This window comes from Festucalex cinctus, chromosome 16 (assembly GCF_051991245.1).
Source record: "Festucalex cinctus isolate MCC-2025b chromosome 16, RoL_Fcin_1.0, whole genome shotgun sequence".
In the NCBI taxonomy this organism is placed as follows: Eukaryota; Metazoa; Chordata; class Actinopteri; order Syngnathiformes; family Syngnathidae; genus Festucalex; species Festucalex cinctus.
Window position 1 is genome coordinate 25,105,450 of NC_135426.1, and position 14,347 is coordinate 25,119,796.

General features: G+C 39.8%; 2 protein-coding genes and 1 long non-coding RNA gene across 5 annotated transcripts; 2 read left to right on the forward strand and 1 right to left on the reverse strand.

The window, feature by feature from the left end:
• Positions 1 to 22: 22 nt before the first annotated feature.
• On the reverse strand, positions 23 to 7,938 carry LOC144003140 (uncharacterized). The gene is made up of 3 exons (XR_013278895.1): positions 4,551 to 7,938; positions 4,266 to 4,463; positions 23 to 1,732 (listed from the first exon to the last, which is right to left on the reverse strand). It is a non-coding gene; the product is annotated as an uncharacterized LOC144003140 (long non-coding RNA).
• On the forward strand, positions 1,490 to 8,179 carry capgb (capping protein (actin filament), gelsolin-like b). Of its 2 annotated transcripts, XM_077499015.1 has the most exons (10): positions 1,513 to 1,656; positions 2,561 to 2,767; positions 4,286 to 4,479; positions 4,568 to 4,722; positions 5,248 to 5,409; positions 5,909 to 6,058; positions 6,181 to 6,267; positions 6,355 to 6,487; positions 6,624 to 6,715; positions 7,941 to 8,179. In XM_077499015.1, the coding sequence occupies exons 2-10, from the start codon at positions 2,724 to 2,726 to the stop codon at positions 8,004 to 8,006; spliced, it is 1,083 nt and encodes a 360-aa protein (XP_077355141.1). In that variant the 5' UTR covers positions 1,513 to 1,656; positions 2,561 to 2,723; the 3' UTR covers positions 8,007 to 8,179. The 2 variants fall into 2 exon arrangements, with proteins under 2 accessions (XP_077355142.1, XP_077355141.1); XM_077499016.1 differs by lacking the exon at positions 2,561 to 2,767 and having other exon boundaries at positions 1,490 to 1,656.
• Positions 8,180 to 8,296: 117 nt separating this feature from the next.
• Positions 8,297 to 14,011, forward strand: LOC144003132 (butyrophilin subfamily 3 member A1). 2 transcript variants are annotated; one of them, XM_077499013.1, is made up of 10 exons: positions 8,297 to 8,601; positions 9,025 to 9,121; positions 9,206 to 9,360; positions 9,477 to 9,584; positions 10,014 to 10,142; positions 10,215 to 10,334; positions 10,502 to 10,630; positions 12,270 to 12,348; positions 12,446 to 12,472; positions 12,592 to 14,011. In XM_077499013.1, exons 2-10 carry the CDS (start codon positions 9,085 to 9,087, stop codon positions 13,113 to 13,115), a joined length of 1,308 nt encoding a protein of 435 aa, XP_077355139.1. In that variant the 5' UTR covers positions 8,297 to 8,601; positions 9,025 to 9,084; the 3' UTR covers positions 13,116 to 14,011. The 2 variants fall into 2 exon arrangements, with proteins under 2 accessions (XP_077355139.1, XP_077355140.1); XM_077499014.1 differs by having other exon boundaries at positions 9,029 to 9,121.
• The last annotated feature ends 336 nt before the right edge of the window (positions 14,012 to 14,347 follow it).

Here is a 14,347-nt window from a genome sequence, read left to right on the forward strand (position 1 = left end):
TTTTTTAATTTTGTCTGAGCTTTTTAATGTGTACATTTTACAGTATTTGTACTGAACTACTTTACAAGTTGGTACCATCGTTGCGTGTTGCAACTGGCTGCACTTCGTGATTTCTCATCACTATTACATTTACATACATCCATCTTCTTTACCGCTTATTCCTCACAAGGGGTGCTGGAGCCTATCTCAGCTGGTACACCCTGGACTGGTTGCCAGCCAATCGCAGGGCACACAGAGACAAACAACCATCCACACTCACAAGCACACCTCGGGACAATTCGGAGTACCCATTTAACCTGCCATGGATGTCTTTGGAATGTGGGAGGAGACCGGAGTACCCGGAGAAGACCCACGCAGGCACAGGGAGAACATGCAAACTCCACCCAGGAAGGCCGGAGCCCGGACTCGAACCCGAGTCCTCAGAACTCATTCACCGTGCCGCCTACATTTACATTATGGACAAAAATTACAGTAGTGACATATAGATTGAATTTGCAATTACAAACAAGGAAAACTTGTAACCCCCAAATATTGTAAACATCCATCCATCCATCCATTTTCTTGACCGCTTATTCCTCACAAGGGTCGCGGGGGCTGCTGGCGCCTATCTCAGCTGGCTCTGGGCAGTAGGCGGGGGACACCCTGGACTGGTTGCCAACCAATCGCAGGGCAATATTGTAAACAAATTTAGCTAATTAGCTCACAAGAAAGCACAACTGTGTGTTGCACCTGCACAGCACACAAGAGGACGCTGTTTCCTTGCATATAAAGAAATTGCCGTGAGTGTAAATTCCCCTCCCCAAATTCTTTGACAAATTGAAATCTACAACCACAACATAGCACACAGAAGCAAAATAGTTAACATGTATAAGACAGCATACACAACAAATCTCAAGAGCAAAGATAAAAGAGAAAGAAATAAGAATTCAAACAAAGGTTGTGTTTTTTTTTAAACTAAACAAATTGCACATCCCTACTCATGTCAACTTCTACCTAAAATATCAAAACAATTGCCACTGTATTTTGGATTTTATGGGCATAGAGCCTTTTTCTCTCTCGGGGGTATGTAAGGGAGGTGTGACAATTTTTTACATCCACTGTACATAGTGTAAATCATCCATCCATCCATTTACTACCGCTTACTGTAAATCATAGATACAATTGATGTCCGCTTGAGAATAAAACAGTAGCTACGCATGTCAATTATGTAAGCACCATCTTGCGTCTTGTGTCTGAACACGTTCTAGGATGAGTCATTCAAAGGCCAACTACAGTACCTGCGGAGGTATTCCCCTTACTAAGATCGTGTTACTTCAGTGTAGTAGTCACAGTGATATAAGTCATTATCATTATCTGAAGTGTCGAATTCCACATTGTGAATCGGTTAATCGTAGAAAATGATGAAAATCATCACCATTTGCTCAAATGGAATGAGGTTCAATCGGATTCCATCAGTCGATACAAACCACCCGCCCCCTTGTCTCAATTCAATCACATATTTGTCTTGTGTTTGCAACAGAGGGGGGCTGGGCTGACACAGGCAGGAAATATGTAGTCTATATGTGAGTCAGAGTGTGTGTATGAGAAAGAATTTGTGTGTTTGGGAACTATTTTCTCCACTCCTTGCCTGTTTGGTCCCGCAGCTTCCTGTCCAAGGTAAATCTTCAACCTTGCTCCTCAAAATGCTTTCCTTCTTTGGCCTTCATGTTCTTCTTCAGTCCCATTCAGTATTCTGACAAGACAATGAAAATGGTCAGTTTGCCATACAAAGCTACTTCAGTTTTTTGTTGTTGTCGTTGGCGAAAATGTTCTTTGATTGCACTGATCGTCCACATCGAGTGGCAAGTAACTGCGGCCTTGTTTGTTTTTTTTGGGCTGACCGTCACACTTCCTGACAGTGAGAGCGGGGAAGCTACTGCAGTGATTCCCAACACTTCATTTTTTTTAATCCAACTTTCCCTTCCATTGTCAAAAAAATAACTATTTACTACAAACAATAAGTCTTTGTTTATCTACGTATAGTGACCGAGCAAGAGCAACACAAATATTGTGAAGTGTAAGAGAGAACTATCAAACTTAACTTACTGTATCATCTCAAAATATACAACTTATCCTGCCCAAAGATAGTATATTATAAAATTAAACCACAGCTGTCACTTTCTGATGACATTCAATAATTTTCAACAAAAACTAAAATCTTCTGAAATACTTCCTGCTTCGTTCTTGGTCTTTAATTGACACCGTCTCAAACGAAATAAGTGTGCAGCCATCTAGTGGTCGACGGTGGAACTATAAGCAAGCGTTAAACCAAAAATAGTTATTAGCTGCTTCAAAAAAATATATATAAATCAGCAAAAAGTTGATTTTATTTCATTCCCTCACCCAATGAAAATCAATAAAAAAAAATGGTTCGATAAGCTGTCCTAATTAAAATGGGATTTCTAAATGTTAATTTAAAAATAAAGCTGCACCAAAAAAAAAAATGTGCAGAAGGTGGAGCACTTGATGAGTCTCAGAGTAGACATAAGGGCCCTGTCCCCAAAGTGCCTGTATCCAGCAGGAACCCGACTCTACCACAACGCCATCCTCCCCTGCTTCCACCCGAGGTCGTCTTTCACCACACCGGCTTCAGTTACTTCAGTTAAAAAAAAACAACCCCAGAACTGCTGAGCACAAACACCTCGCCGGAACCCCTCCATCCGACTCTCCAGAACCCATTCAGGATGGAGCTCGAGTCGGACAGCACGGCACCAGGCCACATCATCCAGTTGAGTGCATGTTGCTCTTTTGCAAGGGTTCACTTGTATCTGTTTTTTGGGGAGCGTTTTGTGGTCAAATCTTGATATCTGCATCGTGGATCCGTGCCCTTTGGTCTCCGCATTTAAGGCTAATTGTCACTCCCAGCCCTTGTTTATCTCTTAGTTACAACCTGGCGCCTCTGTTGCGGTGAAACACAAACTGCTGACTTCCATTACAGCTCCGGTGTTACATATATGCTCCACCCTTGTTGTCTTAATATTTATTCATCCCTCTGCAGCAACACGATAAGGAACTACAATCACCCGCCTCGGGCGTCTTTATTATATTGCTGTGCCACATAAGCAGAGATTATGTACCATCATTGACTCCAGTGTTTCCCAACCTTTATTGAGCCAAGGCACATATTTCACATCCTAAGGCACCATAACCAAACCAAAATATTACTATTTGGTATACAAAGATGAACATCAGCATCAATTCCTTAAACATCATCAAAAGAGGAAGTAGATTGCAGAAGGGAAGTCAAGATCTGATTGTGACCATGTGGAAACTTGGTAAAGATTGTGTGCTTTCGCTTCTCCTTACTTGACATGTTCATACATCCCGTTTCTTTCAGAACCTTGATTTTTCTATTCTTACGCTTAGATTGACATGCTTTAACAGGGGATTGCACATCTACCTCACAGTTTGGGATCGGATCCAGTTCTCCCACAACCCTAATGAGGACAAGCACTGGATAGTGTTCATTTTATCCACCATTTTTAAATTTAGTCTCACTTTTAGTACAGTTTCAAACCTGCTTGTTATAGTTTTTGTCATAGTTAGTCAAGTCAACCCCATCTCGCTTTTATTTAGTCCATTTTTAGTCAACTATAAATCGAGCATTTTAGTCTTCATTTTATTCCAAGAAAACAATTTTGTCTAGTTTTAGTCAACAAAAACTGTCAACGTTTTAGTCTAATTTTAGTCAGGACAATCGTTTAACCCCTGTATTTTTTTCCAGCAGATTATGTTGAACATTTCGGATTTAAAACTATTTCACATAAAATTTTATCTCAACTTTTGGACGAAAAACAATTTTTATTTATTTTTTCTTCACCATTCATTCACTTCCTGTCTTTCCCACGTGTTTGTGCATGTTGCACTCACTTGCTGCAGATTTGAAAGGGGGTGTGACTAATATGTCACATGACAGTGTCACAGTGACAGATTAGCAGGGACAATATTTTACAAAATCCGCTAATTTTCGTCTCGTTTTGTTGAACTAAAATGCCCATAGAGTTTAGTCCAGTTATTATTAAGTGAAGTACATTTTCATCGTCTTCAGTCGTCGACGAAAACGCATACTGATTTAGTCCCAGTTATTGTTTATTAATGAGGGTTTTATTCCAGTCTAGTCTAGTTTTAGTCCGGTGAAAAATATGTGTTGACGAAATGTATCTTTGTTTAGTTTTCGTTGACAAAATTAACACTAGCACTGGATTGTCATTTCATTTGTCACTCACCTGTTTATCTGTTTGTGTAGCATGCTCCCCTTACAGGCCGCAGCAGGTCAGTTCGGTCCAGAGGTCCGAAATCCGGGCCTTCGCGTGTGGAGGGTTGAGAAGATGAAGGCGGTTCCGCTTCCTCACTCCGAAGTGGGGGCGTTCTACAACGGCGACTCATACTTGGTGCTAGAAAACCGTGGCGAACTGGGAGCCGACCTCCACATGTGGATAGGTGAGACTCGTTGACACGAGCCGGATCCCAATGAAGAGGTCAGGTCTAATGTTTGTGTTTGTGTTTTTTACCTCAAAACAACATTCAGGTGAGAAGTCGTCACGCGACGAGCAGGTGGCATGTGCCATGCTGGCCATCCAACTCGACGACTTATTGGGCGGAGAACCCATTCAGCACCGGCAGGCCCAGGGCTACGAGTCCCCTGAGTTCATGACGCTCTTCCCCAGAGGTGTCAGCTACAAGGTCTGGCCTTCAGCACCTCACCAGTCACTTAGAAAATGGGACATTTATTTCACAGGTGTCTATGTTTTGAAGAAAAGCAATAATATCAATGTCTATCTCCACCATCAACTTCGATGAGATAATTTAGTTTGTCAAACTTTAGATTTTGTTGTTTGGTACAACCCTGTAAAAGATACTCAGATACTGAAATAATCAATTGCTGAATAAAACCTTTACAATTGAATGTAGACAACGAGTTAATTCTATTCTTGCTCAATCAGGGTTGAAAGTCAATGTGTTGAATTTTACATGCTCATTGTGTTAGCTGCTATGCTAACTGGTCAAGAACAAACTTCGATACATCATTAAAATACTGTATTAGAGTTGTGTTGAATTGAGTGATAGTTATGTCCAAAAAAATGTGGAAAAAGAAAAACATAAGAGAATTAATTTATCTTAGGTCTACGCATGGTCAGAACAATGAGCTTCAGCGAACGTAATCAATAACTAAAAGAGAAAAAGCGTAATGATGTGAAAACTTCACAGGATGGCGGGGTGGAGTCGGGATTCAGGAGGCCTCAAGGCTCAGGGACGGTGGTGCAGCGCTTGTACCAGATTAAAGGGAAACGCAACATTCGTGCCAAGGAGGTGGAGCTGTCCTGGAAGAGCTTCAACAAAGGCGACTGCTTCATCCTGGACCTTGGAGAGGTGATGACCACAAGTGGAAAAAGTACCCACACTTGTACGGAAAGACTGTTCAATTGCAAGTACTGATTCAACTTGGGTACATAAACTGTAAACACAAAGTAAATAGCTTTTTCACTGTCAATTATGCACAAACAATACTGTGTTAATAACTTGGCACAAAAAAGCTAGTAAGCTAGCTAGCATTGGCTGAATTTCTGTTCTTTCAAAAGTGTTTGTCTAGCGTTGCTAATGTTGTGAACTGAATAACAAAATATATATATCCTTATTGACATTATGATGATACTACAACTGAAAATATCAAAAGTTGCTAAAAGAAAAGGTCACAAAGTTCAAAGAAAACCATACTGGTATGAGCTATTGAGTCATTGTGTACTGAATCACAAAAAATATGAAATTCATAAGAACTGACAAATGCGGTGAACATACCTACCCTCTTTTTAACATCGTCATCCATCCAATAAAATAACCATTTGGACAAAGTAAGGCTCTCCACCTGCAGGTCATCGTGTCCTGGACTGGCTCACAGGCCAACGTCTTTGAGAAACAGAAAGTGCGGGAGATCGCCTCACTGATTCGGGACGCCGACAGACACGGGAAAGCTCGCATTGTGGACTCGAGTGAGGGGGAAGAGCCTGCCGAAATGGTTCAGGTAAATCCAGGGAAATTGAGAATGCTCGTGCAACACATTTTGGAGAAGGGCGTCAATCTCCTCTGTAAAGAATTTGATGGTAAATAAGAGGGCAATCCAGAAGTTGGATGTTTCGCAAACAGGTTTTGGGACCGAAGCCTGAGCTGGCCGAAAGCACGCCGGAGGAAGACAGCAAGGCAGACGCCTCCAACGTAGCCTCTCTCTACAAGGTCAACAGCCAGCAGCATGCGGTCTTATTTTATGGTTCACTTTTCAAACATCACCATCACCACCGTACCATTTTTTTTTTATTACAGGTATCCGACGCGACTGGCTCCATGTCGCTGACCAAAGTCGAGGGTAAGAGCCCGTTTGCCAAAGAGGTGCTGCTCCGTGACGACTGTTTCATCCTGGACAACGGCGCCAACGGGAAGATTTTTGTTTGGAAAGGTCAACCACTTGGAAGTAGCGCAGCATGTGCAAATGTTTCTTGCCTCACTTTTAACGTGCTGTGTCACAAGGGGGTCATGATATTTAATATACCATATAAATGGCAACATCTAATGAACGACATCATATCTTTTAGGAGTCGGGGCCAACGCCAAGGAGAAGCAGGTGGCGCTGCAGATGGCGGACAAGTTCATTGAGCAAATGAACTACCCGAGGATGAAAACACAGGTGCAGCACACCACCATCGTTTTCCTTCCGCCAACTCCTACTGTGTTTCATGTTTTCATTGTGGGTGACGTCCTTATCACCTGCGCAGTTCACCTTTTTTTTATGCTCACTTAAAGCACAGATGAGGGAAAAGTACTCACTCTGTAGTTGAATAGAAGTACAGATAAAAAGCTCAGGGATGCAGGAGAAAGGAGAGAAATACTGATTCAACTCCTGGACTCAAGTAAATAATAATAATAATAATAATCAGAAGTATAAACTATAAAATGTATGTAAGTACAAACATATTTTTTTAGCCAATTATAAAAGGAAAAAATGTATGTTATGAGAAACACTTGTTCCGAGGAAATGTTGCAGTGGTAGAACATGAAAATGAATGGGGAAAAATTGATATAAAATGTTAAATTGTGCAAATACTGTAAATAATGTGGAATCAGACGATATATACCTCGGGAGGCGTCAATTTTTAAAGTTAGTTGAAATTTGAAGTATTATGTGGGAGTTGTTAGGCGGCAAAGACGTGAAGAGAATAAAAATCACAATAACATATAAAGTTGATCACAAATATCAACTTTTCCCCATTCATTTTCAATGGGACAGACATTGAACTTTCACTTTTCACGCCCACTTTCATACATATAACTTATCATCATTAGCAGGTGTCTGATACTGCTCGGCGGCACAGCTGCTAAAGTGCATTGCCCAGTAACCAGGAGGTCATCATTTCATCATTTATCTCCATATTTACTTCATAAGCATCCCACATGCATTCAAATCTTAGCATTCAGTATTCCCGCACAATTTCTCCAGAAATTGCACTTGGTCGAGTGTTGTAAAATGTTGTATCATTATGAGAAAAGGTCGTAATGCTACCAGAAATTTATTGTTACTACAAAAAGTTGTGATGTTACAATAAAAAGTCGGCTATGAGGAAATGTCCTAATGTTATGAGAAAAAGTCATATTGGTGCTAGGAAAGGTCATTTCTAGGGTTACAAGAAAAAGTCGTATGTTTACAAAGAAATGTTCTGTGAGACGAAAAAGTAGTAATGTTATGAGGACTGTTTAAAAAAACAAAACTGTAACCTGACAGAAAGTTGTAACGCATGACAAAAGATCATAATGATACAAGCAAACCAATTAAAAGTTGAAGTCAATGTAACAAACAAAATATGCTAAATTTATAACTGAAGAAAACAGACTGAGCTCTGTTTGTTTTGCTTCAGGTGGAGATCCTGCCACAGGGGAAGGAGACCGTCATGTTCAAGCAGTTTTTCAAGACTTGGAACTAATGACAGTTTGGTTGAATTTCTTAAAAAACAAAACAAAACATTTTTTATGAATTGACTGAAATGTACAAAATACAATATATGAGGTACTGACCATATATCGGTTTGTAATGTCACTTTTATAAATGGAACGGGTGTCTTCTGTTCAAGAAATAATAAAAAGTACGAGAAAATGAGCTTTTATTTCACATCATTTTACACACAGACACACACGCTCAAATTCTGCTGGGATAGGCTCCAGCTCACGTGCAACCCAAATGAGGGCAAATGCTATTAAAAAAATATATGGTTGTTTCCCCCCCCCACATGAACAGACTTTTTATATTGCAAGGCTCCATAACGTATGACAAGTAGGGCTACTGTAAACTCATGTTGTGCGTCATACTTTGTGATAGGCAAAGCTTTATTGTCCCTGCTGTAAAACATAATCCCTCAGTGTGTTAGAAGGTGGCAGGTTCCTTCAAGGTAGCTAGGCAAGTATCCCCTCCCAATAAATCGAGTCCAAAGATCATCAATAATTCCATCAAAACGACTGGACTGGCAGCGGAGGTCAACCACTTGGCCTTTCCCACTGCTGAGCTGCATCTCCACTCGACAGGTAACGACTCTTCAGAATTAACATCGGAATTTTTTTTTCGGAATCAACCCGCAGGCCTTGTTTGATTTTCCAATTCAAATATATTTTGCTATATAGATTGTAATTTGAAAGATCAGTTCTTGTAATTGGCATACCATATTTTCATTATTCAAATTTATATTTCGTTTTTTTGTTTTTTTTTTAAATAAAGTAGGCTGCTAACTATCTGTGCAACTGGCTTACTAAGAAGCTTGATATCCAAGTAACTAGACATTAACCTAGCTACATAGCTATAGCTAGCTAGCTACATATAGAATAAGTTAGCTAGCTAGCTATAATTTTCCGACCAACTAGTTAGGTAGCCAGGACCCAGCTAACATTGACAAAATTATACAATTGCTGTCAAAGTCACATCATGAACCAACTAACTTAAGGACTAACTAGCTAGCTAACTTGCTTGGCTAGCTAGCTAGTTGCTTGCTGTTTTGTAGGAGCCCGGAGACGATGATGGAAATGAAGAGCATTTTGAAACCGAACAGAAGTAAGTTTTGATGCCACATTTGGGAGATGATGCGTGCGACATGCTGCTGAACAAATTGTGCGATTTGTGATTGGCCTTCTACAGGGAACACCTTGCTGATGAAGGCGCAAGATTACAGCACCAACCAGAGCAGCTCCATTGGGGCCCTGCGCTGGAACCTGCCCGAGGAGGACATCCAGGTCCACAGCTCAGCCCCCAGCAGGCCCATCGCAAGCAGCAAACTCACCGGACACTCACAAGTGTGCAACCATTTTCGTGTTGTTGTTGTGTTTTTTCAAATCAATTCCCAATGTTTAAAAAAAAAAGTGTGTTTGAAGTGTGTGGGAATGGTAAACTTCAACGTACTTGTTTGCAGCACCAGCAGCAGCATCTTCGCCAGAACAGCCTGAAGGACCTGCGCAGCCTGCAGGAGTGCGTGCAGTTCATCCAACACTGGAAAGAGCAAGTGGACCAGGTTTGCAAGGTACCGTGGATACACGCTTCCACAAAAGAGTTTTCAATAAATTATTTTTAAAAGGTCATTCCTTCATATGTGGACTGGCATGACAATAAAACAAGGACAATAATCTAAATAGAGAGTGCATTTTTTGGTCTGCTGAGGAATTAATGAAAATGGGAAGAAATGTTAAATGTGAGAGGTGGGTCATTTCATTTTTGTAAGATTACAACTTGTGATCCTGTCGAAGTTATATTAAACATAAATTCATCTTCTTCTTCTTTTTTTTTTTAAAGCAAAATATAGCTTTAGTCTCATAAGATTGTTTAAAAAAAAAAAAAAAACTTTATCATTCAATGGTACATAGGGGTGCCAAAAAGTTGCTGTCGATCCCAATTTACTGAATCCATTCCAAGCTAATTGAGCAAGTTTTGCTTCGCTGTTTTGGTTTTGTAGCGCGCCGGATCCGATCCAGAGGCGGCGTCCAGCAAGGCAGAGAAGTCCGACTCGCGTACCGAGCGCAGTTTGGAGGAGAGCCGAAAACTCATCTTGGAATGGGCGAGCGAACTACACCATGTGGACAAGGTCAGCCCTCGCAACCACCTGAAAGTGACATGGCTCAAAAGTGGTCTCACGCGCCGACTCGTGCGTCCTCAGGTTCTGAAGGGGAACCCCTCGGCACCTGAGACTAAAGAACCCAAGAAGGATTTAGAAGTCAACGAGGATACACAACTGAGGGTTATGGAGTGGGCCAAAGAAGTGCAGAAGGTTTCTGAGGTGAGGAACCACTTTAAAAAAAAAAAAAAAAAAAAACATTTATGCTAATTTCACTTAGCCAGTCAATTGTGTTTGGCATGATATGTTAGCATTAAGCTAACGGAATTTTTTTCTGTTGATTATTTTTGTATTTAAATGGACTTCACAACGCGAAATTCTTTTTTCAGAGCTGCGGTGTGCAGAGCGACGAGCTGGGCAAAGTGTTGCGCCTGCTGGGCCTCAAGAAGAAGAGACTGGTCAGCCTGCTGCCTCTGCTCGAGTTTATCACCTGGTCGCTCCTCAAGGAAGACAGCATGGTGAGCCGGCAGTGTACAAATGTGGCGGAATTATTTTTATTTATTTATTTTTTTTAAAAAGGTCAGTTTGTTAAGATGCAATATACCGCCCATTGATTGCATGCGAGTCCCCAGTGCCTTTCACAGACGTTTATTGCTCAGCAATACACCGTAGAACTAAAAGTTTAGACATACAAAACAAACATATTTACTACAAACATGGCATTGTGTTAGCATCTAAGCTAACGATAGATAATTGAAATGCTACTGACCACTTTGGCCTGCTCAATCAACGGCAGTCTTCTTCATCACAGTCATGAATGCTTAAACAGCTTCTTAAATCAACTTTATCCATTTTCTCAACTTTTCTAACGAAAAATGATGACAATAAACAACCAGCCTCGAAAGAAAGGAAAAGACCAATGCTTGTGGCTGTGTCAAGTTACGGAAACGCTGTAAGCCCGCAACGTCCGGTTTAACATGTCAAAATAAAAGCATCATATTGAAAAAGGAAATAAAGATGGCAGCATTTACATGCAATAAAGCAGTAACCGGGTTCAGAGTCATTAAGACAGGTGATAAGGCGTGATTTATATAATGCCAAACCTGCATGTGCGTGCAAGAGAGCAATAAATGAGTCGGGTCACTCGGTTTATATAAGCGCAGACGTGTCGATAACCTTTGACACACTTGTCCTTGTCACGCTCATGTATGTCCTTTCTGTACGTGTGGAGCTCGTTAGTCACTCACTATATGCAGAATGGAAATACTCATGGGAAAACATTTGTTGTTAATTTTTTTAATATTAAAAAGTTATTAGTAGAATAGGTTAATATTGAAAAAAGTAAACTTTTGTATGTCAAAATTATTTAAGTTTATTTTAATGAATAATTAACTTTTCACGAAGCAAACACTAATATTTATATAATAAATTTCATTGCCTTTTATAAGTGAATTACAGAAGTAAATATATGTAAAATAAAGTTTCAAAAAATAGTAGGAAAAAATCACTTATGCTCAAGGACTACATTTGAGTTGTGAAATGTTTATGACAAATAGTATATTATACTAATTATTGTTTTACTTATTTTTAATTTTTATTAAATTGTAGTTATTTTTTATATATTTTTATTTCTTAAAATAATTATATATTTTTATTTTTTAAACTAATGTACATTAAAAAAAACAATTTACATTAAAGGACCAAATATTCATTTAAAAAGTAATAGTTTGTATTATATTCTGTGTTTTTGTTTATGTAAAATATTTTTAAATCAATGCATTAGATTTTGTTTACATTTTGTGAATTCATAATGTAATAACTAATAAACTAATAATTTAATATTTCATTATATACCAGGAAGCAATTATTTAATTATATAAAAATGACCAATAATACAAAAAAAGTGATGAAATTAATGCAAGGAAAATTATAGGAACCTTGAAAATATAAATGTTCAGTAGTCCGGATCAAATTTTTGCCCACGATAAAAGAATGTCAAGGACATATTTGTTTGCTTTTCTTTTTAATGCTCAAAATGGCACTTTGAACTTTGCGATTATTGGTCTTGTAAAGTTTTTTTGTTGCCCCACTCGGGTCGAAGGTTTACAGTTTTGACGAGAAGTAGGATAACTGACGCACTTGTATTCAATTTTTTAGGGGATGATCCCGCAATTATGGTTGCCAGTAAAGCAGCGCAAGTGGGAAGTGGGGACATCAAGATACATCCCCAACTCGGGTAGGTTTTTATTCACCAAACAACTTAACTGCATGGCCTTGATTAATTTACGATGTGGGAATTTGGACTCACGCGCATCCATGTGTCTTGTTTACAGTTTGGAGTTGGATCTGCAGTGCGGAAGGTGAGGCCAACACAAACGCTGCAGTGTGGGGTACACACATACCGATAGGGACCATACCACAAGGTTATTCTACTTTAATATACGTGCCTTCACCAGCAAAGATTTGTCCTCCCTCACAGCTGATGTGATTCTGGACCCAAAAACCAACCACCCGTGGCTGACCCTATCTGACGACCAGCGCAAAGTCCAAGAGGGCCTGTCGCAGGCCGACCTGCCGTACAACTCGCAGCGCTTCGACAGCTGGCCGTGCGTGCTGGGCTGGGAGGGCTACAGCCAAGGGCGCCACTACTGGGAAGTCGACATCGCCAACAACGGCTACTGGCGCGTGGGGATCGCCTCCGTCAACTCCAAACGTCACGGCCGCTTCCCCATGAACCCCAAGACGGGCTACTGGAGCCTTTGGCGCGGAACGCACCAGTTCTACGCCTGCACCAAGCCCGAGACGACGCTGCCCGTTAGCCTGGTGCCGCGGCGGATGGGGATCTACTTGGACTATGAGGAGGGTCAGGTGTCCTTCTACAATGCCGAAAGCAAGACACACATCTACACTTTCACGGGGAACCTCAAGGAGAAGGTGTACCCGCTGTTCGCGCCACTCGACGGACGCACTCTTCTGACTATTATTCCGCCACAGGCCATCTGAGCCAGGGCTTTTGCTACTTTTTGTGTCCAGGGGAGATGTGTTTTTTTTTTTTTTTTTACACAAGATTGGCGTCATACTCCTCGTGGCAATGACGCATTAATACCACGTGTAGCCCGAAATTCCACTGGAATGAAAAAAGTTGCCTATTTTTTTGGGGGGGGGAAGGCGTAATGTTACCATAATAAATTCACATTTTTCAAGAAAAGAAGCTTTAATGTTATGAGAAAAACTAGTCATTTTTAAAGAAAAAAAGTCGTCGAACTCGAGATAAAAAGTCAAGCTAAAAAGTTCAACAAAAGAAGAAGTTTTATTTTTGCACTATCACACCATTTATTCCGTAAAGGACACCTTTATTCTTATTTCTCTAAAATACTACCAAATAATTATTTATTTTGAATAATTATGCAACCCCCAAGCTATGGCTCACAGAAGGAACCCTGGTTTGAGAACTGCTGTTCAAAACTCATTTAGGACTTTGTCAAAAAAAAAAACTGATCAGTTAATTCTTTCAGTCTTCATAGACAGAAGCACAGAAACTTTTACTCAAGCCACAATAATATCAAACAAGTGGTAATATTGTCAATAAATGTGTTTGAGTGATCGCCACACTAGTGAACAGAATATGAAATCATCTTTCACCTGCAAATGATTTACATGCCAAGCCTCGACAAGCATGCATGCACTTTATAATGTACAGATTTTGCAAGAATCAATTGGGTTTTTTTTCTTCTCAGGTTTTTGTTATTTTCTGAAAGCAAAATAATCCACCCATGCCAACAAGAGTGCAATATCTGTCAATGTATTTATGTATGTATTTACTGTGTGTGCTCACTCGTCATATTTCTTTTTGTTGTCAAAACAATTGTTTGAATAAAAATAAAATATTGTCATCTTTTTGAGATTTGATGATGGCTTAATTTCATTTCATGTAAAAATCAAAAAATAAAACAAATAATTTAGTATTTGCATTGTGGGTTAATTTAACAAAATTAAATAAATTAGCCTTTTGTGCACTCAGTGACTTTAAGTTTTACAAATTCTTTTACACACAGTAAATATTAAAAACTAAAATGTTTTCCTAAGCAGGCTTGCTCATGGACACGCATTTGAATGAAAGTTAAATATTCGTAGCCAGAGGAAGTGCAGCACAGCAAACATTACAGCTCTTTTCCTGCTTCCGCTGTTGAGGCGGCTGGAAATTAAAAAAAAAAAAAAAAAAAAAAAAAGCCGTT

Bases quoted from the DNA above. Each gene is read 5' to 3' on its own strand.
- capgb (XM_077499015.1), top strand. From the start codon at position 2,724: ATGGAGCTCGAGTCGGACAGCACGGCACCAGGCCACATCATCCA. The intron at 4,723-5,247 runs GTCTGGCCTTCA...AAAACTTCACAG, and splicing joins CCAGAGGTGTCAGCTACAAG to GATGGCGGGGTGGAGTCGGG. The intron at 6,488-6,623 runs GTCAACCACTTG...CATATCTTTTAG, and splicing joins GAAGATTTTTGTTTGGAAAG to GAGTCGGGGCCAACGCCAAG.
- LOC144003132 (XM_077499013.1), top strand. From the start codon at position 9,085: ATGATGGAAATGAAGAGCATTTTGAAACCGAACAGAA. The intron at 10,143-10,214 runs GTCAGCCCTCGC...GTGCGTCCTCAG, and splicing joins AACTACACCATGTGGACAAG to GTTCTGAAGGGGAACCCCTC. The intron at 12,473-12,591 runs GTGAGGCCAACA...CCTCCCTCACAG, and splicing joins TTGGATCTGCAGTGCGGAAG to CTGATGTGATTCTGGACCCA.